Here is a 27675-nt window from a genome sequence, read left to right on the forward strand (position 1 = left end):
CCAATTGTGCAGTACTACACTCAGAGTAGTGGAGAATAAAAACGACTGGAATAATTGTGCAGTCAGATATGAAGTTTTCTGAGCAGCACAAACATGTGCAAGAGTAGCTCATATGATCTTGTCAATGGTATATATGAATTTTGATAGCAGGGATAAGGAGGTGATTATCCCTTGTATAAGGCACTGGTCAGGTCCACCTTGAGCATTGCATACAGGTGCTGGAACGAGTATAGAGAATGGCTTGTTTGTTGTTTGGTTTTTAGGAGTATTAGCAACTAAGGCCATATTGCTCCGGGATACGCGGTGGTCATCCCCTGATCTTTCCACATCCTCTGTATTTGGTGGTGACTGGCTCGAACCCTGGTTTAATCAAGAAGCATGTGCTACGCACTGCCGCTCCTTCCCACCTGGCTATGGAGGCGTCTAGAAAATGGCAACAAAGTGCGTGGAACAAAGGGGTTGCTGTTACCAAGAAAGGCTAAAGTTTTGCAAATTGCATAGTCTGGAGACTAGGCACCTGCGAGGTGATCTGATCGAGGTGTATAAGGCCTTCATTGGTATGAGCAAGCTCAATGCTGATGGGATTCTTCCTCTTGCTCAGATTACACCCCTGAGGAGGCATAAATCTAAGTCAAGGAAAGACAATTGTAGAAATTTGCCTTTAGCCAGCGGGTGGTTGATTGCTGGAACAAACTTCCATCTGTCATTGTGGAAGTTGACATCTTAAATAAATTCAAGGCTGAACTAGACAATGTTTGGAGTGAATGGATGGATGAAACAGGAATTGTTTTACAAGATATTAAGAAGGCTTAGTAGTATTCGTTAGCTTTTTTAAATTTAACTAGTGATTATTGTAAGTTATGACTCACTGCTCGTACTGCTATTGTATTGGTGTTTGCCGCAAATATTGTAGATCATAACCAGTAGTGCAGAAGAATACCAGGGTTTTAATCATGATAAATAAGTAGTTTGAAAGTTTTAATCACTTGTTGGGCATATATCCTTTGTATTTAGCTAAGGATGTAACTAATTTAACATTGTGATCATTATGGTACAGCATAACTTGATAGCGTAATACGTATTGCTGCATTAGCTTAGCGCAGTATTGTAAATTAAATTTATCAACCTTATTACAGCAGAGAGTATAAGATGAGAGCCTTGTCAATTAATTCAGCCTTGGAGAAATTGTGCAAGGCTCATGAGGTAAAATTTTTCTCAGTGTGGTCTGTGCTTGTTAACAGGAGTGCTTCTACAGGGATGGGATACACTTAAATAGAAAGGGTGCAAGAATATTTCCTGATGCTATCTTTTTTTTTTTTTTTTTTTTTTTTGGTAGTTTTTGGTGCATCGGTTTCTGTGGCCATAATGCACCTCCCAAGGTTTTTGCAGTACTTTGATCCAAGCCCGAGGCGGGATTCGAACCTGCGACCTTTGGGTTGCCAGGTAGGCACTTTACCCACCTGATGCTATTGAGGCAGTGTTAGGTGGGTCAGAAAGCTGTTAGCTTGGGGTGGGGGATACAAGGACTAATAGATTAACAGTAGTTTCAGGCTGAACTGAAAGTGTTTTTGCACTGCTTCTATTGAAATGAACAGCAGCCTGGAAAGCAAGGTGCTGAGGATTTCCAGGATTGCTGGGAGTTATCATGGAACAAGTAAATACATGGACAGTATTAGGATTACTAAGAGTAAGAACAGGTGCATGTATTCTTGCAGTACACCAATTGTAGGAATTCAGAAAATAAATTTGATGAATTTGAGGTGCTGGTCAAGACATCAAAGGCAGATATTGTTGGGATATCAGAGACATGGTGCCACACAGATATATGGATGCAGAACTGGAATTCGGGGAGTACAATACGTACAGTAAGAAAAGACAGAACAGCAAGGGAGGAGGGGTTACGCTGTTAGTTAAGATAAAATATAAGGAAGTGCATCCAGCTGACATGGATGGAAAGTGCAAGGTTGAGTCAGTTTGGTGTGACATAAGCACTGCAAAAGCAAAATTGACAGTAGGAGTTTCTTATAGGCCTAATGACTCCGATGAGTACAATGAACAACTGTACAGAGAAATAGTGGGCCAGTAAATCAGATTGTCATATAATGGGTGATTTTAACTTACCAATAAATTCAATAAATCCAAAAAAGCAATGCTTTTTTGGATTTATTGAATGATTGTTTTCTACAGCAGCATGTTAGAGAGGCCACAAGCAGTAACAATCTTGATCTGATATCAGCAGTGATTATTCACGCAGTAAGAGTTTACAGATAAAGGAACCACTAGGTGGCAGTGATCACAGTGTAGTGACGTGGGATTTACTTAAAGATGTAACTACCATCAGGGATAAAGCAAAAGGTTTATGTTTTCGTAAAGGTGTGACTGTGGGACCAACTGATGGGGGGAATCATAAATGGGAAGCATTTAAGGAAGTAATCTTGGAAGATACTAGACTTTTCATGCCAATTAAGAAATACTGTTGAAGGTTTAGGCCTAAATGGATGGTAGATGATTTAATGAGACCCTTGGCAGAGAAGAAAAATGCACGGGATGCATTTTTCTATGAAAACTATGGTAGATATAAGCTAGTCTGTAATCAAGTCACAAAAAAGGTTAAGCAAGCGAAGTCAGATTATGAATCACATTGGTCCACTCAACATCAACGGTTCAATTGTTAATGAACCTGCTGAGGTAGCTGACAAACTGAATGAGTATTTTGTATCTACATTCACACATGAGGAAGTCCTTAGGGAAGCGGAGGCCAGAAGCTTGTCAAACTCTGGCAGGGAGTTAAATGATTTTGTAATAACAGAGCAAAGGGGAGGAGAAAGTGTTGAAATTGAACATAAGAAAGGCACTTGGGATGGATGGAATCTATCAAGTTATACTAAAGGAGGCCGCAAATGAAGTAAGCAAACCATTAGCCATAATTAAGAAAGCTTCCTTGGACTTAGAGGAGGTCCCATGGACTGGAGATGTGCAAATGTGCTCCCAATTGCAGACCTGTTAGTTTAACTTCTGTGACAGGGAAAATAATGGAGCCACTGGTTAAAGAAGCATTGCAGGATCATATAGACAGAACTACAGTTATAGTTCAGACAGCATGGGTTTGTTAAGGGGAAGCCTTGTCTAACAAATTTGATTAGATGCTATGATGTGGTCACAAAGGAACTGGATGCAAAAAATAATTTTGATATCATATACTTGAATTTTAGAACAGTTTTTGATATTTTTACACATGGAAGACTACTGTACAAATCGGAGGAGCATGGCATTAAGTGCAAGTGCCACAATGGATAAAAGGATAGTTGACTGGGAGAAAACAGAGTGGTAATCAATGGACACTGCTCTTTGTGGACTAATATTATTAGTAGAGTGCCCCAGGGTTTGGTGTTGGGTGCATTGGTCACAATATGTGACCATTGTTTTCTGTATTTATCAATGATATTGATGAATGTATATCAGGGTTAATGTCTAAGTTTGCAGATGTTTACAAAGGTTGACAGGGTTGTTAATGACAGTAATGATAGTATCTACTGCAACAGGATCTAGAAAAGTTGAGCAGATGGGCTGAAAGGTGGCAACTGAAGTTTAAATGTAAACTTCAGCTGCCACATTGACAACTCCAGTATTTTACTATGACAAATGCAAAGTACTGCCTATGGGTAGCAGTAACCCCAGAGTAACGTACTAACTGGGTGGTACTACATTCAGGTTGGTGCAGTATGAAAAGGACCTGGGGGTAATTGTGCAGTCAGGTATGAAGTTTTCTGAGCAGTGTAGACAGTGTTGGGAGTTTCAATATGATCTAGAGACAAAGTATCAGAGCATGCAGTAGACAAATCATCATCAAGGCCTACAGAAATCCACGATCAAGATGATGCTCATCATGTTTTCTAACAAACAGGATGTGATTCATAAGGAATTTGTACCTGATGTGGGGAGGGAGAGAGAGAGAGAGAGAGAGAGAGAGAGAGAGAGAGACAATGCTGCATTCTACATACAGGTGCTTCAAAGACGATTGAAGTGCATTTTCTGGGCAAGGCTGCAATTTTGGGAGAAAGGCAGCTGGTTCTTGTTGCATGACAATGTCCTTGTCCATTCTGCACTTGTTGTAAAGGCATTTCTGATGAAACTTGGCACTGTACAGATCAGATATCAAGTTCTCTGAGCAGTGCAGATGGGCTGCCAGAGCAGGTCATGGAGTTTTGTCAATGATATATAGCAATTTTGCTAGCAGAGACAAGGAGGTGATTATCCCTTTCTAAAAGAGAATGGTCAGGCCACACCTTGAGTACCATATACAGGTCTGGAAGCCTCATTTTAGGAAGGATGTAGAGTTACTAGAACAATACAGAGAAGGGCAACAAGATTGGTGAGAGGAACAAAGGGGGTGTGCTTACGAAGAAAGGCTTAAGTTCTGCAAGTTGCAGCATCTGGAGACTAGGCACCAGTGAGGTGATCTGATAGAGGTTTATAGGCCTTGAATAGTTTGAGCAGGCTCAATGCTGATGGGATACTTCCTCTTGCTCAGATTAAGAACATGAGGGGGCATGGATTCAAACTGAGGAAAGACAGTTGTAGGACAAATGTGTGGAAGTTTGCCTTTAGCCAGCAGGTAGTTGATTGCTGGAACAGACTTCCATCTCTTGTTGTGAAAGCTGATAGCTTTTTTTTTTTGGCTGATGCTGTATAAGCTTGATTTCTTGCATCATATGCCTCAACTAATGCTAAGGTCAGCTGGGCAGTTACATACTGGAGGAGGGAAATGCATAGGTGATGTATTTCCTTTTCTTTTATTATATATTTATTATTTTATTCTTTTTTTTTTTTGGCTGGTGCAGCATAAGCCTTAGTCTTCCTTGCACCATATGGCCAATACTAATACTAATAAATTTCTATTATTTCTGAGTAGTGAGGATAAATGGTAGGAGTTCAGATAACCTATAATAATATTTAGTGTTTCATGTTAAAATTGAAAATACAACCAATGGAAAGGTCATTTTACATTTATCAAGCTCTATGTACTCAGAGTATAACTTTTTTTATTGTCCTAGTAATGCAGAATTAAGTACGTAATCCCATGTTTTAAGTTACTTTTGATTTTTGCTTGCACTTTCCATTTTTTAAAGTCATATGTACATCCCTATATTTCTTGCATATTTTTCTTGCATGTAAAGGGAGAAAAAAAAAAAAACTGCACAAATTAAGTTTGTTAGGATTAGCATTATTATTGCTTAAATTTAACAGCATTATCTCTGCTTTTTTTTTTTAAAGGTATGAGCAAAGCAAAAAAAAAAAAAAAAAAACCCTAATTTGCATTGTATTATGTTTATGAAAATAGTTTTCACTCGCTTAGAAATGCATATATACAAGTTTGCATAAACACTAAAATAATGAATTTTTTTTTTACATTAGTAACAAGAAAAACAATGAACCTAATAGTCTTAATTGTATAGAATTTCTAGTTTTACATTTTGGTACATTCTGGAAAATAGTTTAGCTTAGGAAAGTAAAAAAAAAAAATTATCACAGAAATTATCCCTAAAATGCTACTACAACTTAAAATAATGAGACATGAATACAGATCATAATATAATATCTATTTCAAATCAATCATTTTGTTTCAAAGAAAGCACTGCTTCTTTATTAATTTCTGCTTCTAATCAGAACATTAAATCTATAGTTGGCAATATCTGTTAATGCAATCTGATTAGAAAAATTAAGTAAAGATGTACTATAAAAATAAAATCAAGGCATTAAAAACTGAAAACCACATATGGTTTTTGCAGTTTTCAGAACCACATATGGTTACAAGAATAATGAAATTCTTTTATGAGCTGAAAATTATTTACTTAGAAATTCTCTCTTTACTTTAACTAGATTTGTTGCTCAGTATTCAGAATAGCTATTCCTTATGCAAAAATAATATCTATACTTTTGTTTTATTTTCAAAATACTTAGTAAAAATCTCCATCATCTTATACAAACCCTTCTGTATGACAATAGTCCATCAAAAGTTTCAGTTTTCTTGATACCTTTTTCAGTTGCACAGGGAATATATCCAAACATCTGATCATGTGCAAACATGCTTTCACTTTCAAGCAGTTTTGTAGCCCACTCATGATTATTAAAAGGTCCAAAGTAGCCTTCATACTCTAATGGAAGAATTTCAGGTGGAATATGCTTTTGTAATGACTTCATATCATCTCCATGAACATAAACCTTAAATAAAATAAAAATTCACTGTGAAAAGTCTTGAAACATATGTTCTTGAAATATGAAATTTTAAAACAAATTTATTTCCCAAACATTAATTTGGACTAAAATTAAGGAATTCTTAGATTCCGAGTCGGAAACCAGCTTAGAAAAACTTGGGTCCTGCAGATTATTACTATTTAGGAATTTAGATAAAAAAAATAGAGATAAAGAAATTCAGATAATTTTAGTCAATTACTATATACTAATTTTATTATCAGTTTCTGCATTTACTAACAAAATACGATCAGGCTGTATCTCATCATTACAATGTAACATTTTAAACCTTGAAAGCCAAGATCAACTTGAGCAAACAGCCATCTATTCTAATATTCTTTACCTGCAAATATCCAAGGCTGCCCCAACCCCCAAAGACTGTAGTTAAAGTCTCTCATAAGTTTATTTCTTTATCTTCATTACTTTACTTCCCTTAATCTGTGTAATTTCAGCTTTTTATAAAGTCAGTACCTGTACTAGCAAATCAAATAAACTGAACTGACTAAAATATTTAATATTCCTACACCCTACAAAATATTGTTTTATAACTATTCCACTGAGTGTCATCACAAATATTATTGTAAAAAAAAAAAAAAAAAAAAAGTGAATAGTCCCATTTTCATTAAAATGCAATGAAAATAGAAATCAGATGTACACCTGGTGTTCAGATGTCTCAAACCCGTACAATTTATTATCCATAGTACTTAGTACCATGTATCGATTGAAGGTTGAGACAATACTCATTGACAATAGACATGAATTTTGGTAAATGTACTTTTCAAAAAATACATGTAAGGAGGGTTGTTTCAAATAACAGAAGAGATAAATGAAAAGAGGAAAAGTTATATTAAATTTAAGAAAAGTATGGATATGGGCAGTGAATGTTGTTGTTGTTATTTGGTTTTTAGGAGCATTAGCAACCAAAGCCATATTGCTCGGGGGATATGCAGTGGTCATTCCCTGACCTTTCCACATCCTCCATATTTAGTGGCTCACGGGCTGGAAGGGCGGCGTAATCAAGAAGCGCGTGCTATGCACTGCTGCTCTAACAGTGAATGGATTGACTAATCAAGTCAATTGGAATAAACTTCCATCTGGTGGTGTGGAAGAGGGTAATTTTACTATTCAATATTCTGTCAGCAGTCAAAGGGAGTAGTGTGTACTAGCCTCACTCCAGCAGATAACTAAAGGATTAATGTCAGTTGACTGATAGAAAAAAAATTTTGTTTAAAATTAGTTTAAACTACATTTCTATACTTAAATTTTGTTTGCCTTTTTCATTTAAATTAGGTTATATATGTAATGTATTGTAAATCAATATTTTATTATTTCTTAAGTTCAAATTTTACCTAAATAATGGTGGATACAAAGCCAACTTTCAATGCAAAGTTCAAAGACACCATAAAGCATATGGAAATGCCTGTGGGCATTTCCAGTGTGTCATGAGTTGGTCGCTCGTGTAGCATGTACAGAGATCAGTCCAGTAGACAAACTAAGCTCAACTGGCTATTCCTTTCTTTCCACCTGATGTAAGGAGTGTGCTGATCTCAAATTAAACTGTTAACTTGTTAACAGGAGAGACTGCTTCTACAGGGATGGGATACACTTAAATAGAAAGGGTGCAAGAATGTTTGCTGATGCTATCGAGGCAATGTTAGGTGGGTCGGAAAACTGCTAGATTGGGGGGATACAAGGACTAATAGATTAACAGTAGCCACTGGCAGAGGTGAAAGTGATTCTTGCACTGCTTCTATTGGAATGAGCCGCAGCCTGGAAAATAAGATGCAGGATATTTCAGAGACTGCTGGGAATCATTGGGGTACAAGTAAACACATGGGTTGTGTTAGGGTAGCTAAGAAAAAGAACAGGTGCATGTATACTTGTGTGTACACCAATGCTAGGAGTTTAGTAAATAAATTTGATGAATTTGAGGTATTGCTCAAAACATCAAAGGCAGATATTGTGGGGATTTCAGAGACGTGGTGTCACACAGATATAAGAAATGCAGAACTGGAATTTGGGGAGTACAATGTGTACAGAAAGGATAGACAGGATAGGAAGGGAGGAGGGGTTATGCTATTAATTAAGAAACACATAAAATCCAAGGAAGTGAAGCCAGTCGACATCGCTGGACAGTGCAGTGTCGAGTCAGTTTGGTGTGACATAAGCATTGGGAGATCAAAATTGAGAGTAGGAGTGTGCTATAGGCCTAATGACTCTGATGAGTATAATAAGAAACTGTTCGGAGAAATAGAGTGGGCCAGTAAATCAGAGAGTCTTATAATGGGGGATTTTAATTTCCCAGATATTGACTGGAATTTGGGGGCTGGTCACTCACACAGTAGCAAGGCTTTTGTGGATTTATTGGATGATTGTTTTCTACATCAGCATGTTCGGGAGGCAACTAGAGGGAGTAATACTCTTGATTTGATTATCAGTAGTGATTCTTCATGCATTCAGAATCTGCAGATAAATGAACCACTTGGTGGCAGTGATCACAGTGTGCTGAAGTGGGAGTTACTCAAAGAGGTAACTACCATTAGGGGTAAAGGGAAGGGGTATTGCTTTCGTAAAGGCGACTACAATGGACTGAGACAGTATTTAAATTCTATACAGTGGGATCAACTGATGATATTGCCAACAGCAAATTCAAAATGGGAAGCATTCAAAGAACTTATCGTGGAAGCTACTAGGCTTTACATACCAACTAAGAAATATTGTTCAAGGTTTAGGCCTAAATGGTTGTCAGATGAACTAATGAGGCATATGGCAGAGAAGAAAAATGCATGGGATACATACAAATTAACACGTGACACGGATGCCTATGATAGATACAAGTTGATCTGTAACCAAGTTACAAAGGAGGTTAGGCAGGCGAAGGCAGATTACGAGAGATCCTTGGCAAGGGATGCGAAGAAAAACAGCAAAGAGTTCTTTACTTATGTAAACTCTAGAAGGAAGGGGATGAATCAGATTGGTCCACTTGAGATCGAGGGGTCAACTGTTGATGACCCTGCTCGGGTAGCTAACAAACTAAATGAATATTTTGCATCGACATTCACACATGAGGAGTTATTCAGCGAGGGGAATGCCAGAGGTGTATTCAACTCTAGCAGTAAGCTAGAGAATCTTGTAATAACTGAGAGCAAAGTGGAGGAGAAATTGTTGAAGATAAACACAAGAAAGGCACCTGGGGTGGATGGGATCTATCCAGTTATATTAAAGGAGGCAGCAAAGGAGGTAAGCAAACCCTTAGCCATAATTATGAGAGCTTCCTTGGACTCAGGGGAGGTACCCATTGACTGGAGATGTGCAAATGTGACCCCAATTCACAAAGGGGGATCAAAGGCTGACACAAGTAATTATAGACCTGTGAGTTTAACTTCTGTTCCCGGAAAATTAATGGAGGCACTGGTGAAAGAAGCACTGCAGGATCATCTAGACAAGACTTCAGTTATAGCTAGGACACAGCATGGTTTTGTTAAGGGGAAGTCTTGCCTGACCAATTTGATTGGATACTATGATGCAGTCACAAAAGAACTGGATGCAGGGAATAACTTTGATATTATATACTTGGATCTTAGAAAGGCTTTTGATACTGTTGCACATGGAAGACTGCTGCACAAATTGGAGCAGTGTGGCATTGGAGGCAAGTTGCTGCTATGGATAAAGGGGTGGTTGAGGGGGAGAAGACAGAGAGTGGTAATCAATGGACACTGCTCATCGTGGACTAATGTTATTAGTGGAGTCCCTCAGGGTTCAGTATTGGGGCCTTTATTGTTTTCTGTATTTATAAATGATATTGATGATGGTATATCAGGCTTAATGTCCAAGTTTGCAGACGATACAAAGGTTGGCAGGGTTGTCAAGGACACTACTGACACTATGCTGCTGCAACAGGATTTGGAAAGGTTGAGCAGATGGGCTTCGAGGTGGCAAATGAAGTTTAACATTGACAAATGTAAAGTACTACATATGGGAAACAGCAACCCCAGAGCAACGTATCAACTCTGTGGTACTACACTGACAGTGGTAGAGAATGAAAGGGACCTGGGGGTGGTGGTGCAGGCAGATATGAAGTTCTCTGAGCAGTGCAGACGAGCTGCAAGAGTAGCTCATGGTGTATTGTCAATGATATATAGAAATTTTTCTAGCAGGGATAAGGAGGTGATTATTCCCTTGTATAAGGCAATGGTCAGGCCACACCTAGAGTACTGTATACAGGCCTGGAGGCCTCATTTCAGGAAGGATGTAGAGCTGCTGGAACGAGTACAGAGAAGGGCAACTAGATTGGTGAATGGGACAAAGGGGTTCTCTTACGAAGAAAGGCTTAAGTTTTGCAAATTACAGTGTCTGGAAACTAGGCACCAGCGGGGTGATCTGATAGAGGTGTACAAAGCCTTGAATGGTTTGAGCATGCTCAATGCTGATGGGATTCTTCCTCTAGCTCAGAAAAATCACCTGAGAGGGCATAAATTCAAATTGAGGAAAGACAGATGTAGGATAGATGTGCGGAAATTTGCCTTTAGCCAGCGGGTGGTTGGTGGGTGGAACAGACTTCCATCCCTTGTCGTGGAAGTTGATAGCCTAAATAGGTTTAAGGCTCAGCTGGACAGGTATTTCGAACGAACAGAGGGGTGAAGTGGAAGTGGTTATTTTCATTTATTTATGTTACTTTTTTTTTTTTTTTTTTGGCTGATGCTGCATAAGCTTGCTTTCTTGCATCAAATGCCTCTACTAATGCTAATGCTAAAACACTGGTTAAAGAAGCATTGCAGGATAATCAAGACTAGACTTCAGTTACAGCTTGGATACACCATGGGTTTGTTAAGGGGAAGTCTTGTCTGACTAATTTGATTGGATACTATGATGTAGTCAAAGGAACTGGATTGAAAGAATAACTTTGATATCAAATATTTGGATCTTAGAAAGAAATTTGATACTGTTGCACATGGAAGACTGTTGCACAAATTGGAGCAGTGCGGCATTGGAGGCAAATTGCTGCTATGGATAAATGGATGGTTGAGTGGGAGAAGACAGTGGTAATCAATGGACACTGCTCTTCGTGGACTAACATTATTAGTGGAGCCTCTCAGGGTTCAGTGTTGGGTCCATTATTGTTTTCTGTATTTATAAATGATATTGATGATGGTATATCAGGCTTAATGTCCACGTTTCCAGACGATACAAAGGTTGGCAGGGTTGTTAATGACACTAATGACAGTACACTGCTGCAACAGGATCTAGAAAAGTTGAACAGATGGGCTGAGAGGTGGTAAATGAAGTTTAATATTGACAAATGTAAATTACTACATATGGGAAGCAGTAATCCCAGAGTAATGTATCAACTCTGTGGAAGCACACTGACAGTGGAAGAGAATGAAAAGGACCTGGGAGTAATTGTGCAGGGAGATATGAAGTTTTCTGAGCAGTGCAGATGGTCTGTCAGAGTAGCTCATGGTGTCTTGTCAATGATATACAGGAATTTTTCTAGCAGGGATAAGGAGCTGATTATCCCCTTGTATAAGGCAATGGTCAGCCACAGCTTGAGTACTGCATACAGGTTTGGAGGCCTCATTTTAAGAAGGATGTAGAGCTGTGGAACGAGTACAGAAAAGGGCAACAAGATTAGTGAACAGAACAAAGGGTTGCTCTTATGAAGAAAGAGCTTAAGTTTTGCAAATTAGTGTCTGGAGACTAGGCACCTGTGAGGTTATCTGATTGAGGTGTATAAACCCTTGAATGGTTTCAGCATGCTCAATGCGGATGGGATTCTTCCTCAGAATAATCATCTGAGATGGCATAAACTCAAATTGAGGAAAGACAGTTGTAGGATAGATGTGCAGAAGTTTGCCTTCAGCCAGTGGGCGTGGTGATTGGTGGAGTAAACGTCCATCTATTGTTGTAGAAGTTGATAGCTTAAATAGATTCAAGGCAGAACTTAACAAACATTTGGAGCGAGGGGATGAGTGAAAAAAGGGTTTTTTTTTTTTTTTTGGCTGATGCTATATAAGCTTGCTTTCTTGCATCATGTGCCCTTGCTAATGCTAATGCTAAACTTGGTACATTAAGAAAAGAACTGGAGTCACTGAAGAAAAGGGTGCCAGCCCTAAACAAATGTAACTCAGAGCTGGTAACAAACTCAAGCATCTCATGACCTTCCAAGTTATGCACCTCCCATTCGGGCTACAGAAAAGAATAGTAGGTGCATATTACTCTGGTTGAAGGAGATTTACTTTTATTGTCAGGGAAATGGGTAACAATTTTTGTAATAAAGATAGGCAGGCCAGAACCAAGGCGTGCTTGCCAGAAGCAACAATTGATGTTACCAACAGGGTGTCAGATTTTTTGGAGGGAAGGGATAAACACAGCATTATCAACCCCATAGGCTCACATCTGGTGAGTATGGGCTGGCACACCCAGGGTCCTGAGCTGGATATCATTATTCTTCTCTTCCTTGGTGATTCATTCTCTCTCTCTCTCTCTCTCTCTCTCTCTCTCTCTCTCTCTCTCTCTCTCAGAAATTTTTTTTTGGCTGGTGCAGCATAAGCCTCAGGCTTCCTTGCACCATATGGTTAATAATAATAATGTGCAGACTAAAGATATTACTATTCAGTAGTAGCAATGGCCACACGGTGCAAGGAAGCCTATGGCTTCCTGCACCAGGTTAAGCCACTGGCTTAATTATTATTTTAAAAATAATAAATAAAATAAAATAACAGAAAAATAAATAAAATAATAACAAAAACAAAATAAGAGAAAAGGAAATACACAAACTATGTGTTCCGCTCCTCCCGTAGGTAATTATCAAGCTGAAGGAGATTTCTTCTTCTTTTTTCCTTAAAATTTCGCCAAACTGTCAGCCTCTTCAAATTTCGCCAAACAGTCAGCAGCAACCCCTAAGGCAGAATGCACTGGTTCCATAGGAACTAGTAGTTGTTGGTGACTATTGTCAGGGAAACTGGGAACATGCTTTTTAAAAAGCATAGGTGGAAGAGGACCGGGGTATGTCTGCCAGGGGAAAAGGTTGATGACGTTGTAGAGCGGATATCATCTTTTAAGGGCACAAAAGGTGATATAGTTGTACGCGTTGGCACTAATGATATTAAGAGTAGGAGACCGACAGAATTACTTAACAAGTACAGGTCACTGTTGAAAAAAAGCCGTGAATTAGGGTTGAATTTGAAAGTGTCTGCAATCCTGCCCAGACATGATAGGAGGGAGTATATGATGACAGCCTTCGCGATCAATTCGGCCCTGGAAGGAATGTGCAAAGCCCAAGGGGTAGAATTTTTTCAGCCTGGTCTGTACTTGTTAACAGGAGACACGGCTTCTACATGGATGGGAAACACTTAAATAGAAAGAGTGAATAATTTGCTGATGCTATCGAGGTACTGTCAGGTGGGTCGGAAAACTGTTAGCCTGGGTGGGTGGGATACAAGGACTAATAGATTAACAGGAGCCACTGGCAGAGGTGAAAGTGATTCTTGCACTGCTTCTATTGGAATGAGCAAAAGCCTGGAAAACAAGATGCAGAACATTTCAGAGACTGCTGGGAGTCATTCCGGCACAAGTAAACATATGGGTTATGTTAGGGTAGCTAAGAATAGGAACAGGTATATGCATACTTGCGTGTACACAAATGCTAGGAGTAGCTATACGCCTTGTTAACAGGATGGGATTCTGCTTCTGCTTCTACAGGGATGGGATACACTTAAATAGAAAGGGTGCAAGAATGTTTGCTGATGCTATCGAGGCAGTGTTAGGTGGGTCGGAAAACTGTTAGCCTGGAGTGGGTGGGATACAAGGACTAATAGATTACACAGGAGCCACTGGCAGAGGTGAAATTGATTCTCGCACTGCTTCTATTGGAATGAGCTGCAGCCTGGAAAATAAGATGCAGGATATTTCAGAGACTGCTGGGAATCATTGGGGTACAAGTAAACACATGGGTTGTGTTAGGGTAGCTAAGAAAAAGAACAGGTGCATGTATACTTGTGTGTACACCAATGCTAGGAGTTTAGTAAATAAATTTCATGAATTTGAGGTATTGCTCAAAACATCAAAGGCAGATATTGTGGGGATTTCAGAGACGTGGTGTCACACAGATAAGGAATGCAGAACTGGAATTTGGGGAGTACAATGTCTACAGAAGGGATAGATACGATAGGAAGGGAGGAGGGGTTATGCTATTAGTTAAGAAATACATAAAATCCAAGGAAGTGAAGGCAGTCGACATTGCTGGACAGTGCAGTGTCGAGTCAGTTTGGTGTGACATAAGCACTGGGAGATCAAAATTGAGAGTAGTAGTGTGCTATAGGCCTAATAATTCTGATGAGTATAATAAGAAATTGTACAGGGAAACAGAGTGAGCCAGTAAATCAGAGTCTTATAATGGGGGATTTTAATTTCCCAGATATTGACTGGAATTTGGGGGCTGGTCACTCACACACTACCAAGGCTTTTGTGGATTTATTGGGTGATTGTTTTCTACATCAGCACGTTCGTGAGGCAACTAGAGGGAGTAATACTCTTGATTTGATTATCAGTAGTGATTCTTCATGCATTAAGAATCCGCAGGGAAATGAACCACTAGGTGGCAGCGATCACAGTGTGCTGAAGTGGGATTTACTCAAAGAGGTAACTACCATTAGGGGTAAAGGGAAGGGTTATTGCTTTCGTAAAGGCGACTACGATGGACTGAGACAGTATTTAAATTCTATACAGTGGGACCAACTGATGATGTTACCAATAGCAAATTCAAATTGGGAAGCATTCAAAGAACTTATCTTGGAAGCTACTAGGCTTTACATACCAACTAAGAAATATTGTTCAAGGTTTAGGCCTAAGTGGATCTCAGATGAACTAATGAGACATATGGCAGAGAAGAAAAATGCATGGGATACATACAAATTAACACATGACACAGAAGCCTATGATAGATACAAGGTGATCTGTAACCAAGTTACAAAGGAGGTTAGGCAGGCAAAGGCACATTACGAGAAATCTTTGGCAAGGGATGCAAAGAAAAACAGCAAAGAGTTCTTTACTTATGTAAACTCTAGAAGGAAGGGGCTGAATCAGATTGGTCCACTTGATATCGATGGGTCAACTGTTGATGATCCTGCTCAGGTAGCTAACAAACTAAATGAATATTTTGCATCGACATTCACATATGAGGAGTTATTCAGCGAGGGGGATGCCAGAGGTGTATTCAACTCTGGCAGTAAGCTAGAGAATCTTGTAATAACTGAGAGTAAAGTGGAGGAGAAATTGAAGATAAATACAAGAAAGGCACCTGGGGTGGATGGGATCTATCCAGTTATATTAAAGGAGGCAGCAAAGGAAGTAAGCAAAACTTTAGCCATAATTATGAGAGCTTTAGCATTAGCAGAGGCATATGATGCAAGAAAGCAAGCTTATTCAGCATCAGCCAAAAAAAAAAAAAAAAAAAAACAACACACCACTCCCATTTCACCCCTCCGTTCGCTCGAAATACCTGTCCAGTTGAGCCTTAAATTTGTTTAGGCTATCAACTTCAACAACAAGTGATGGAAGTCGGTTCCACCAACCAACCACCCGCTGACCAAAGGCAAATTTCCGCACATCTATCCGACATCCGTCCTTCCTCAATTTGAATTTATGCCCTCTGAGCTGATTATTCTGAGCAAGATGAAGAATCCCATTGGCATTGAGCATGCTCAAACCATTCAAAGCCTTATACACCTCTATCAGATCACCTCGCCGGTGCCTAGTCTCCAGACTCTGTAATTTGCAAAACTTAAGCCTTTCTTCGTAAGAGCAACCCTTTGTTCCATTCACTAATCTTGTTGCCCTTCTCTGTACCCGTTCCAGCAGCTCTACATCCTTCTTGAAATGAGGCCTCCAGACCTGTATACAGTACTCAAGATGTGGCCTAACCATTGCCTTATACAAGGGAATAATCACCTCCTTATCCCTACTAGAAAAATTCCTGTATATCATTGACAAGACACCATGAGCTACTCTTGCAGCTCGTCTGCACTGCTCAGAGAACTTCATATCTGCCTGCACAATTACCCCCAGGTCCTTTTCATTCTCCACCACTGTCAGTGTAGTACCGCAGAGTTGATACGTTGCTCTGGGGTTACTGTTTCCCATATATAGTACTTTACATTTGTCAATGTTAAACTTCATTTGCCACCTCTCAGCCCATCTGTTCAACCTTTCCAGATCCTGTTGCAGCAGCATAGCATCAGTGGTGTCCTTAACAACCCTGCCAACCTTTGTATCATCTGCAAACTTGGACATTAAACTTGATATCCCATCATCAATATCATTCATAAACACCGAAAACAACAACGGACGCAACACTGAACCCTGAGGAACTCCACTAATAACATTAGTCCACGTTGAGCAGTGTTCATTGATTACCACTCTGTCTTCTGCCACTCAACCATCTCCTTATCCATAGAAGCAATTTGCCTCCAATGCCATACTGCTCCAATTTGTGCAGCAGTCTTCCATGTGCAACAGTATCAAAAGCCTTTCTAAGATCCAAATATATAATATCAAAGTTATTCCCTGCATCCAGTTCTTTTGTGACTACATCATAGTATCCAATCAAATTGGTCAGGCAAGACCTGCCCTTAACAAAACCATGCTGCGTCTGAGCTATAACTGAATTCTTGTCTAGATGATCCTGCAGTGCTTCTTTAACTAGTACCTCCATTAATTTACCTGGAACAGAAGTTAAACTAACAGGTCTACAATTACTTGTGTCAGCCTTTGATCCTCCTTTGTGAATTGGGGTTACATTTGCACATCTCCAGTCTATGGGTACCTCCCCTGAGTCCAAAGAAGCTCTCATAATTATGGCTAGGGGTTTGCTTACTTCCTTTGCGCCTCCTTTAATATAACTGGATAGATCCCATCTACCCTAGGTGCCTTTTTTATGTTTATCCTCAACAATCTCTCCTCCACTTTCCTCTCAGTTATTACAAAATCATCCAGCTCACTGCCAATGTTTACTTTACCTACATCATTCTCCTTCCTGAATAACTCCTCATGCGTGAATGTAGATGCAAAATACTCGTTTAGATTGTTAGCCACCTGAGCAGGATCCTCAACTGTTGAACCATCAATGTCCAGTGGACCAATCTGATTCATCCCTTTCCTTCTTGAGTTTAAATAGGTAAAGAACTCTTTTCTGTTTTTCTTTGCATCCTTTGCCAAGGATTTTTCGTAGTCTGCCTTTGCCTGCCTAATCTCCTTTGTGACTTGGTTACAGACCAACTTATATCTATCATAGGCTTCCATGTCACCCATTAATTTGTATGTATCCTATGCATTTTTCTTCTCTGCCACGTCTCATTAGTTCATCTGACAATCATTTAGGCCTAAACCTTGAACAATATTTCTTAGTTGGTATGTAAAGCCTGGTAGCCTCCAAGATTAGTTCCTTGAATGCCTCCCATTTTGAGTTTGCTGTTGGTAACATCATCAGTTGGTCCCACTGTATAGAATTTAAATACTGTCTCAGACCATCATAGTCGCCTTTACGAAAACAAAAACCCTTCCCTTTACCTCTGATGGTAGTTACCTCCTTGAGTAAATCCCACTTCAACACACTGTGATCACTGCCACCTAGTGGTTCATTTATCTGCAGATTCTTAATGCATGAAGAATCACTACTGATAATCAGATCAAGAGTATTGCTCCCTCTTATTGCCTCACGAACATGCTGATGTAGAATACAATCATCCAATAAATCCACAAAAGCCTTGCTAGTGTGCGAGTGACCAACCCACAAATTCCAGTCAATATCTGGGAAATTAAAATCCCCCATTATAAGACTCTCTGATTTACTGGCCCACTATTTCCTTGTACAATATCTTATTATACTCATCAGACTCATTAGGCCTATAGCGCACTCCTACTCTCAATTTTGATTTCCCTATGCTTATGTCACACCAAACTGACTCGACACTGCCCTGTCCATCGATGTCGACTGGCTTCACTTCCTTGGACTTTGTGTTTCTTAACTAATAGCATAACCCCTCCTCCCCTCCTGTCCTGTCTATCCTTTCTATACACATTGTATTCCCCAAATTCCAGTTCCGCATTCCTTATACCTGTGTGACACCACGTCTCTGATATCCCAACAATATCTGCCTTTGATGTTTTGAGCAATACCTCAAATTCATCAAATTTATTTACCAAACTCCTAGCATTGGTGTACACGCAGGTATACATGCACCTGTTTCTATTCTTGGCTACCCTAACAACCCATGTGTTTACTTGTACCGCAATGACTCCCAGCAGTCTCTGAAATATCCTGCATCTTGTTTTTCAGGCTTCTGCTCATTTCAATAGAAGCAGTGCAAGAATCACTTCCACCTCTGCCAGTGGCTACTGTTAATCTATTAGTCCTTGTTAATCTATACCCCCCAACTAGCAGTTTTCCGACCCACCTAACTCTGCCTCGACAGCATCAGCAAAAATTCTTGCACCCTTTCTATTTAAGTGTATCCCATCCCTGTAGAAGCAATCTCTCCTGTTAACAAGTACAGTCGAGGCTGAAAAAAAATTCCACCCCTTGAGCCTTGCACAATCCCTCCAGGGCCGAATTGATCGACAAGACTCTCATCATATACTCCCTCCTATCGTGTCTGGGGAGAATTGCAGACACTTTCAAATTCAACCCTAATTCACAGCTTTTTTTCAACAGTGACCTGTACTTGCTAAGTAATTCCGCCGGTCTCCTACTCTTAATATCATTAGTGCCAACGTGTACAACTATATCACCTTTTGTGCCCTTAAAAGATGATATCCGCTCTACAACATCATCAACCTTTGCCCCTGGCAGACATACCCTGGTCCTATTCCACCTATCCTTTTTGCAAAGCATGTTCCCCGCTTCCCTGATAATAGAGTCAGCTTCTTTGGACTCAGGGGCGGTATCCATAGACTGGAGATGTGCAAATGTGACCCCAATTCACAAAGGAAGATCAAAGGCTGATACAAGTAATTATAGGCCTGTGAGTTTAACTTCTGTTCCAAGAAAATTAATGGAGGCACTAGTTAAAGAAGCAGTGCAGGATCATCTAGACAAGACTTCAGTTATAGCTCGGCCACAGCATGGTTTTGTTAAAGGAAAGTCTTGCCTGACCAATTTGATTGGATACTATGATGCAGTCACAAAACAACTGGATGCAGGGAATAACTTTGATATTATATATTTGGATCTTAGAAAGGCTTTTGGTACTGTTGCACATGGAAGACTGCTACAATGGTCTGAGACAGTATTTAAAATTCTATACAGTGGAATCAACTGTTATTGGAGAAGTGTGGCATTGGAGGCAAACTGCTGCTATGGATAAAGGGATGGTTGAGGGGGAGAAGACAGAGTGGTAATCAATGGACACTGCTCATCGTGGACTAATGTTATTAGTGGAATCCCTCAGGGTTCAGTGTTGGGTCCATTGTTGTTTTCTGTATTTATAAATGATATTGATGATGGCATATCAGGCTTAATACCCAGGTTTGCAGACGATACGAATGTCAGCAGGGTTGTTGATGACACTAATGACAATATGCTGCTGCAACAGGATCTAAAAAAGTTGATCAGATGGGCTGAGAGGTGACAATTGAAGTTTAACATTGACAAATATAAAGTACTGCATATGGGAAGCAGTAATCCCATTGTAACTGATCAACTGTGTGGTACTACACCGACAGTGGTAGATAATGAAAAGGACCTGGGGGTAATTGTGCAGGCAATATGAAGTTTTCTGAGCAGTGCAGGTGATCTGCAGGAGTAGCTCATGGTGTCTTGTCAATGATATACAGGAATTTTTCTAGTAGGGATCAGGAGGTGATTATCCCCTTCTAAAAGGGCAATGGTCAGGCCACACCTTGAGCATTGTATACAGGTCTGGGGGCCTCATTTTAAGAAAGATGTAGAGCTGCTGGAATGAGTACAGAGAAGGGCAACAAGATCAGTGAATGGAACAAAGATTTGCTCTTACAAAGAAAGGCTTAAGTTTCGCAGATTACAGTGTCTGGAGATTAGGCACCTGCGAGGTGACCTGATTGAGGTTTATAAAGCCTTGAATGGTTTAAGCATGCTCAATGCTGATGGGATTCTTCCTCTTGCTCAGAATAATAATCGCATGAGAGGGCATAAATTCAAATTGAGGAGGAAACAGTTGTAGGATTGATATGTGTGGAAGTTTGCCTTTAGCCAGCAGGTGGATAATTGCTGGAAGAAACTTCCATCTGTCGTTGTAGAAGTTGATAGCTTAAATAGATTCAAGGCAGAACTAGACAAACATTTGCAGCAAGTGGATGGGTGAATTAATTTTTTTTTTTTTTTTTTTTTGCCTTTCTTTCTTGTATCATGTGCTTTTACTAATGCGAATATTTTTCTAAAACACATTTCTGGAGTTCACTACTATAAAACAAATTTGCACTTTCCGGTTTAGTCTGCTTTTCTGTTGCCCAATCTTTTAAAAATGGATAGTAAACTCTATCTTATTGCATTTGTGATAATTCCGATAACTGGGATTGTGTGGGCTTTTACATTGCGGTATTATGGTACAATGAGTTCCCGTTCACTGAAATCTTTAATCATATTAAAAACAAATAAATTTTCAGAATCTTCTCTTCACTCCAATTTACTTATTACAATAGTGAAGGGAAATGGACCAACAGAAAGTGCAAGTGCTGGCAGTACTATGGAACAAAACAAAATTGATTTAGAAATGAAGATGGTTAATTAAGAAGTACAAGAAGGACAAAGTTTGTCATGTATTGAACTGAATTAGATCTCACTGCTTCAACTATTTTAAGAGAAATTGAGCGTATAAAAGCATAAAAGAACATGTTAAAAGATCAATGCATTTAAGATCAACAGGGATTGCAAAACAGCGTTCAGGTGCTATATCGAAGATGGAAAAGCTATTAATCATATGGATGGAAAATCGGATTCAGAAGCGAGTGCCCCTGAGTCCAATGGCCATTCAAGCAAAAGCAAGAAGTATTTATGACGATATTAAGGATATCGTACGGTGAACCCCAAGCCAAGTTTGTGGCAAGCAATGGTTGGTTCAATAGGTCCAAGCATCATGCTGGTTTCCAAAAAAATAAAGTATGCAGTGAAGTCGCCAGTGCTGATTCTGAAGCTGCAGAAAAATTGTGTATTTGTTGGGGAAAATCCCCCCTCTTAATCTCCACAGCCCTCAACTTCCACAGTGTGTGCTTATCAGCTGGAGAGTTAATTCTGGCAACGATGCTCGAAAGGTAAAATTTGCTTTTGTTATGCCTGTCCTCTCTTTTTGTAATTTTATAATTTAATTTTTTTAAATTTTGAACGCTTCTGTAATTTTTCCTGTGCATGTAAAAAAAAAATTGAATAAATAATTCTCTTTAAACATTTCCTTTTCACTTTTTTTTTTTTTTTTTTTTATGAAAACCCCAAACACGAAAGGTATCAAAACCTATAGTACTTAGTACCGTGCATGGGTTGAAGGAGAAGTAAGGGGGGAGGGGGATGCCGGAAACTTTGCTCTAGAGACTAAACATGGGTTTCACCACTTCAAGCCTCCAATAAGCAAAGTGGTGGTATTTCACCGGTTGATGAAAGTCATCTACCACCTACTTAAATCATATTTGCGAGTGCTGTATAAGCATTTAGAGAAATTCAGACTTACGTAGAGTTCGGCGGAATGCAAGCCTTACACAAGTCAGGGAGTGGATGTACTTTATGTCCGTTTCCACCTTTCAGCCCATCTGCTCAAGTTATCAAAATTATTCTTTTCTAGATCCTGTTGCAGTAGTGCACTGTCATTAACAACTGTGCCAACCTTTGCATCAGCTGCAAATGCAGGGATTTAGCCTAATATACCTTCATCAATATCATTAATAAATACAGAAAACAATGGACCGAACGCCAAACACTGGGTATTCCACTAATAACATTAGTCCAAGGAAAGCAGTGTCCATTGATTACCACTTTGTCTTCTCCCACCCAATCATCCCTTTATTCATAGCAGCAATTTGCCTCCAATACCACACTGCTCCAATTTGCACAGCAGTATCAATAGCCTTCTTAATCAAAATTATTATTCTTTGCATCTAGTTCCTTTGCAACCATATCATAGTATCAAATCAAATTTTTCAGACAAGACTTCCCCTTAACTAATCCATGATGTGTCTGAACTATAACTGCAGTCTTGTCTAGAAGATCCTGCATTGCTTCTTTAACCAGTGACTCCATTATTTTCCGTGGAATAGAAGTTAAACTAACAGTTCTGTAATCACTTGTGTCACCATTTGATTCCCCTTTGTGACTTAGGGACACATTTGCACATCTCCAGTCCATAGGGACCTCCCTTGAGTCCAAAGAAGCTTTCATAATTATAGCTGAGTTTGCTTAATTCCTTTAATATAACTGGATATACCCCACCCATCCAAGGTACCTTTATTAACATTAGTAGAAGCACATGATGCAAGAAAGCAAGCTTATGCAGTATCAGCTAAAAAAAAAAAAAAACCCCTCTCCCATTTCACCTCTCCGTTCGTTCCAAATACTTGTCCAGGTCAGCCCTAAACGTATTTAGGCTATCCACAACAAACGATGGAAGTCTGTTCCACCAACCAACTACCCCGCTGGCTAAAGGCAAACCTCTACACATTCATCCTAAGTCTTGTCTTTCCTCAATTTGAATTTATGCCCTCTTAGGTGATTATTCTCTGCAAGAGGAAGAATCCCATCAGCATTGAGCATGCTCAAACAATTCAAAGCTTTACATACCTCAATCAGATCACCTCGCAGGTGCTTTTTTTTTTTTTTTAAATGAAAACCCCAAACACAACAGGTATTAGAACCTAGAGTACTTAGTGCCATGCTTGGGTTGGAGGTTGAAAAGACGAAAGAGATATTTGTTGATATTAGACTTGAACTTCTGTAGACTGTAATTTTCAGGAAATACGTATGAGGGAAGGTTGTTCAAGAAAATGGCAGTTGAATGAATAAACGAGAAGATAAAAAGTTGGTCCTGTGAGTTTGAAGTTGGATAGTAAATGGATGTTGGCTGGTGGTGGCACGCATTCTGACTGTTTTGAAAGAGAGAGCAGGAGTTATAGAAGCCAATTCAGAAGAACAGTGCACGTGGAAGTATCTGTAGAAAAGAAATGCAGCAAAAACAGTACATCTATGAGACAGCAAGTGGAGAGACTGTTAGAGAGGAGTTATTAATTAACATAACTGCCCTCTTCTGAACGTAATCAAGAAGCCTGAGAGAGGTTTTGGGGGCACCACCCCAGATGTGGGAACAATATTCCATGGTAGGGCAGATTTGCAATTTTTAAAGAGTGAACAGCTGTTTGGAAGAAAAGTAATGCTAAGAGCAAAAGAGAAAACCAAGTTTTTTAGACCCAGAGGAAGCAATATTTGTAATGTGCTTGTGCCAAGAGAGATTAGAAGTCAGGGTAATCCCCAAAAGAGATATATATGGACTTGCCTAGAAATCGTAGTGTCACCAAAGATAAGCATAGGAGCAGAAGGATCCTTTTTGCAAGATATAAGACAAGACTGAGCTTTAGAAGGATTGAAATCAACTAAGTTGTCTTTGCCCCACAGGAGAATTACCTGGAGATTGGCATTTAAGGAATTGGTAGCGGATATTCGAGAAGTTTAAGCTGATTGAGCAGGGCAAGGTTTATCAAAATGGAAAGTGGAATGCAATGTGCTATCATCGGCAAAACCATGGATAGGATTTCCAGTCAGTGGAAGAAGGTCATTAATATACAAGAGGAAAAGAGTGGGGGAAAGAACTGAACCTTGGGGGAAACCAGCATTAGTGGAGAAGTTAGAAGACAGAGCCATCTACCATCACCCTCAGTGTGCGATCGGAGAGAACACTGGATAACCAATTAATAAAAACAGTTGGCAAACCATAAGATGGAAGCTTGTTTAGAAGACCTTTATGCCAAACATGATCAAAAGCCTTTGAGATGTCAAGAGCAACTACTTGTGTTTCACCGAACCTTTCCATTGAATTAGTCCATAAATGGGTAACATAAGCCAGACTATCTCCAGTGGATCAACACTGACGGAATCCACACTGGCAATTGTTGATCAGATGGAAGGTTTCTAGGTAGTTTAAGAGTTGGTGGTTAATTGATTTCTCCAATACTTTGGAAAGAGTAGAAGAAACTGCAATGGGACGATAACTGGATGGGAGGGATTTGTCACCCTTTTTAGAAACAGGCTGGATATGAGCAAATTTCCAAGCACAAGGGAAAACACCTCTGGAATAAGAAAGTGAAAAAAGGTGGCAAAGAACAGGAGTAAGTTCAGGAGCACAGGTTTTGAGAACAAGTGGAGAGATACCATCAGGACCTGGAGCTTTCTTAGCATTGAGATTTGTCAAAATCTTTCTGACATCCTTTTGATGGAAGACCACAGGAGGCATTGAATGAAGCATGTTGGAAATGGTGGGAGGTGTTTCACCAAGATCATTAATACATCAGTTGGAAGAAAAATGGGATGCTAGCAGGTCAGTGTTATCCTTGGCTGAAGTGACAACAGAACCATGTGGTTTTGACAGAGGTGGGAGCAGAGATGGGCAAAAGTTGCGGCCAATAGCTATGGCAAGAGACCAGAATGCTCGGTTACCATTAGGGCAAGTTTTCTACTCTTAGCCTGTTCAAAACCTAGTTTGGACTGATTAATAACTGCTTTACAATCGTTGCAAGCTTTGGTGTAGGCAGAAAATGAAACTGAAGGATTGGAAACAAGCCAATTACGATATGCAATGTCCTTCTCTTGAACAACCTTAGACATTTATTGAAAAACCAAGGTTTAGATAAAGGATGGGATTTTAAAGTGGAGTTTGGAATAAAGGATTTCATTCCTACAAGAATAATTTCACCAACACGATCAGAGCTTGTTATTGTTATTTGTTATTTGGTTTTTAGGAGCATTAGCAACTAAGGCCATATTGCTCCGGGAATATGCGGTGGTCATTCCCTGACCTTTCCGCATCCTCCGTATTTGGTGGTGATGGGCTCGAACCCCGGTCTAATCAAGAAGAGTGTGCTACGCACTGCTGCTCCTTCCCACCTGGCTACGGAGGCACCCACAATCAGAGCAAACGTTGACATCAGAAGTTTTGAAACAGTAGTCCGACCAAGGAAAAGAAATCTCGCAGGTCATCCCATTTTGCATTCTTGTAATGCCAAACAATGAGGCTGGGAATAGCCATGAGATAAAGGCTCCATTGGAGAAGAGACAATCACCAAGTTGTGATCTGAGGCAACTAAAGGACCAGTCACTTTGACCATGTACTTAGAAGGGTTGTTTGTGAGAAAAAGATAGAGCTTGTTGGCTGTATGGTTAGTGTTGTCCAATATTCTTGTAGATAAATGTACAATCTGTGCAAGGTCATTAGAAATTGCAAAAGCCTTTGCATCTTGACCAGCTGGGCCGGTGTGACTAGAAAAAGGAAGCTAGCTGGAGTTGTGAACATTAAAATCACCATGGAAAATTACCTCACTGTTAGGAAAGTTGAACTGGAGAAAGTAGAGTTGCAAAGAGCTCCAAGTGATTAGTGGAGTTGGGAGAACGGTAGAGACAGCAGATGAATTTGACACAATGAAGTAGAGAGATTTTAATCCAGAGAAGATCGAAGAGAGGAGTTTCCGAATTACCAATTCTCCGACAGGGAATATCGGAACAGACATATGCACAAGTACCACCTTTGAGGCGAAAGGAATCTTACAGCGAATAATTTGGGCAACTGAGATGAGCAGTATTTGAATCAACCGATAACTGAGATTCTGTCAGAAAAAGTACATGGAGTTTAGTAGACTGCATGTGGAAATGGACATTGAGATTAGAATTCAGACCACGTATATTTGTGAAATGAACTAGGAAGTGTTTGGGAGGTTTAGATTTTTTGCAGATAAGCTTACTCTATTAGTTTGACAATTCATGTTGTATGCAATAGTAAGAAAAAGTGGGGGGGGGACATGCTGTATGAAGTAATGAAATTTTTGGATATGGCATACACATGGTTAGAATATACCCAGATCCTTGACATGATATGGCCTCGACAATGCCTCCTGCATACACATTACTCGGACTCCCTCCAGTCACTATCTGGCAGAGTAGAGGTAGCAAGATTATACACTAGCTGATCTGGAAGCCTCCTAAAGAGCTACCAATAGGTTCAGTCTGGTGTACTAACTAGCAGTCGGCCTGTGAACACTGTCTTAGAGCTGTACCCTCGAAATGTAAAGAAGATTGGATCTCGCTATGATGTTCATCATAACTTCAAAAGTCATCAGTCATACTGCATGATGGAAGAGATGGGGAAGAGTTGACCGGGACTTAGCTCTGGAGACTAAACATGGGTTTCACCACTTCAAGCCTCCAACAAGCAAAATGGTAGTATTGCACGGCTGACAAGTCAACTACCACCTAGTATTGCCTGGTAACACAGAGGGGCAGCACACCTCGACCCCTGCTTACGTTGGTTCAAATCTGGGTAGTCACCCACAGTGTGACTGTGCATGGAGGTTATACCCAGGATTACTAACAGTCCCACCATCGAGAAGGTGCAAGCAGAGAATCTGGCTGTCACAGACCATCCAGACTTCGCCGAAATTGGGTCTATTTGACTTGAATGTCACCCGAATATCAGTTGCATCAACGTTTTAGACTCCAGGTAACCAGTAGAGCTTGTCTGAGAGAATGTCTGTGCCATCCTCAAGGACCATAACAGACTTAGTCTGTTATCACAAAATCATTCAGCTCAATGTTAAAATTTGACAAACTTCTGGGAACCCTATCCCTAAAAAACATTCCTCGTGTACAGATGTAGATGGAAAATACCTATTCAGTCTTGTCAGCAATCTCAACAGTTAAATGATCCATGTCTAGTGTATCCAATGGAATTTATCTCTTTTCTTCTAGTGTTTCTATAAATAAACCCTACATTTTTGCTACATTCTCTGCCAGAGACTTCTTGTAATCTGGCTTTGCTTGGCTAATCTCCTTTGTAATCTGGCTTTGCTTGGCTAATCTCCTTTGTAATCTGATTGCTGACTAGTTTATATCTAAGTGTAAGCTTCTGTATTGCCTGATAATTTATATGCCTCCCATTCATTTTTCTTTTCTGCCATGCATCTCTCATGCTCATCCGACATCCATTTAAGTGAAATGCCTTGAACAGATCTCTTGATTGGTATAAAAAGCCTAATAGCTTCTATGGTTACTTCAGTGAATGCTTCTAGCTTAGAAAGACAGATGACAACATTAACAGTTCATTCTACTGCATAGAATTTAAAAAACTGTCTGGGACCACTGTAAACATTCTAACAATATCAAAAGCCTTTCCATCTGCTCTTGATGGTAGTCACATCTTTAAGAAATCC

General features: G+C 39.7%; 1 protein-coding gene across 1 annotated transcript in view; it reads right to left on the minus strand.

The window, feature by feature from the left end:
• Positions 1 to 5973: 5973 nt before the first annotated feature.
• Positions 5974 to 27675, minus strand: part of LOC150077676 (alpha-tocopherol transfer protein-like) — a 75297-nt gene continuing 53595 nt past the window's right edge. The window contains exon 5 of the mRNA XM_090385202.1: positions 5974 to 6222. Within this exon, the coding sequence (XP_090241328.1) occupies positions 5974 to 6222 (249 nt within the window). The remainder of the gene's footprint in view (positions 6223 to 27675) is intronic.

The sequence above is a fragment of the Mastigoproctus giganteus genome, chromosome 11, assembly GCF_048544385.1.
Source record: "Mastigoproctus giganteus isolate SK-2022 chromosome 11, ASM4854438v1, whole genome shotgun sequence".
Taxonomy (NCBI): Eukaryota; Metazoa; Arthropoda; class Arachnida; order Uropygi; family Thelyphonidae; genus Mastigoproctus; species Mastigoproctus giganteus.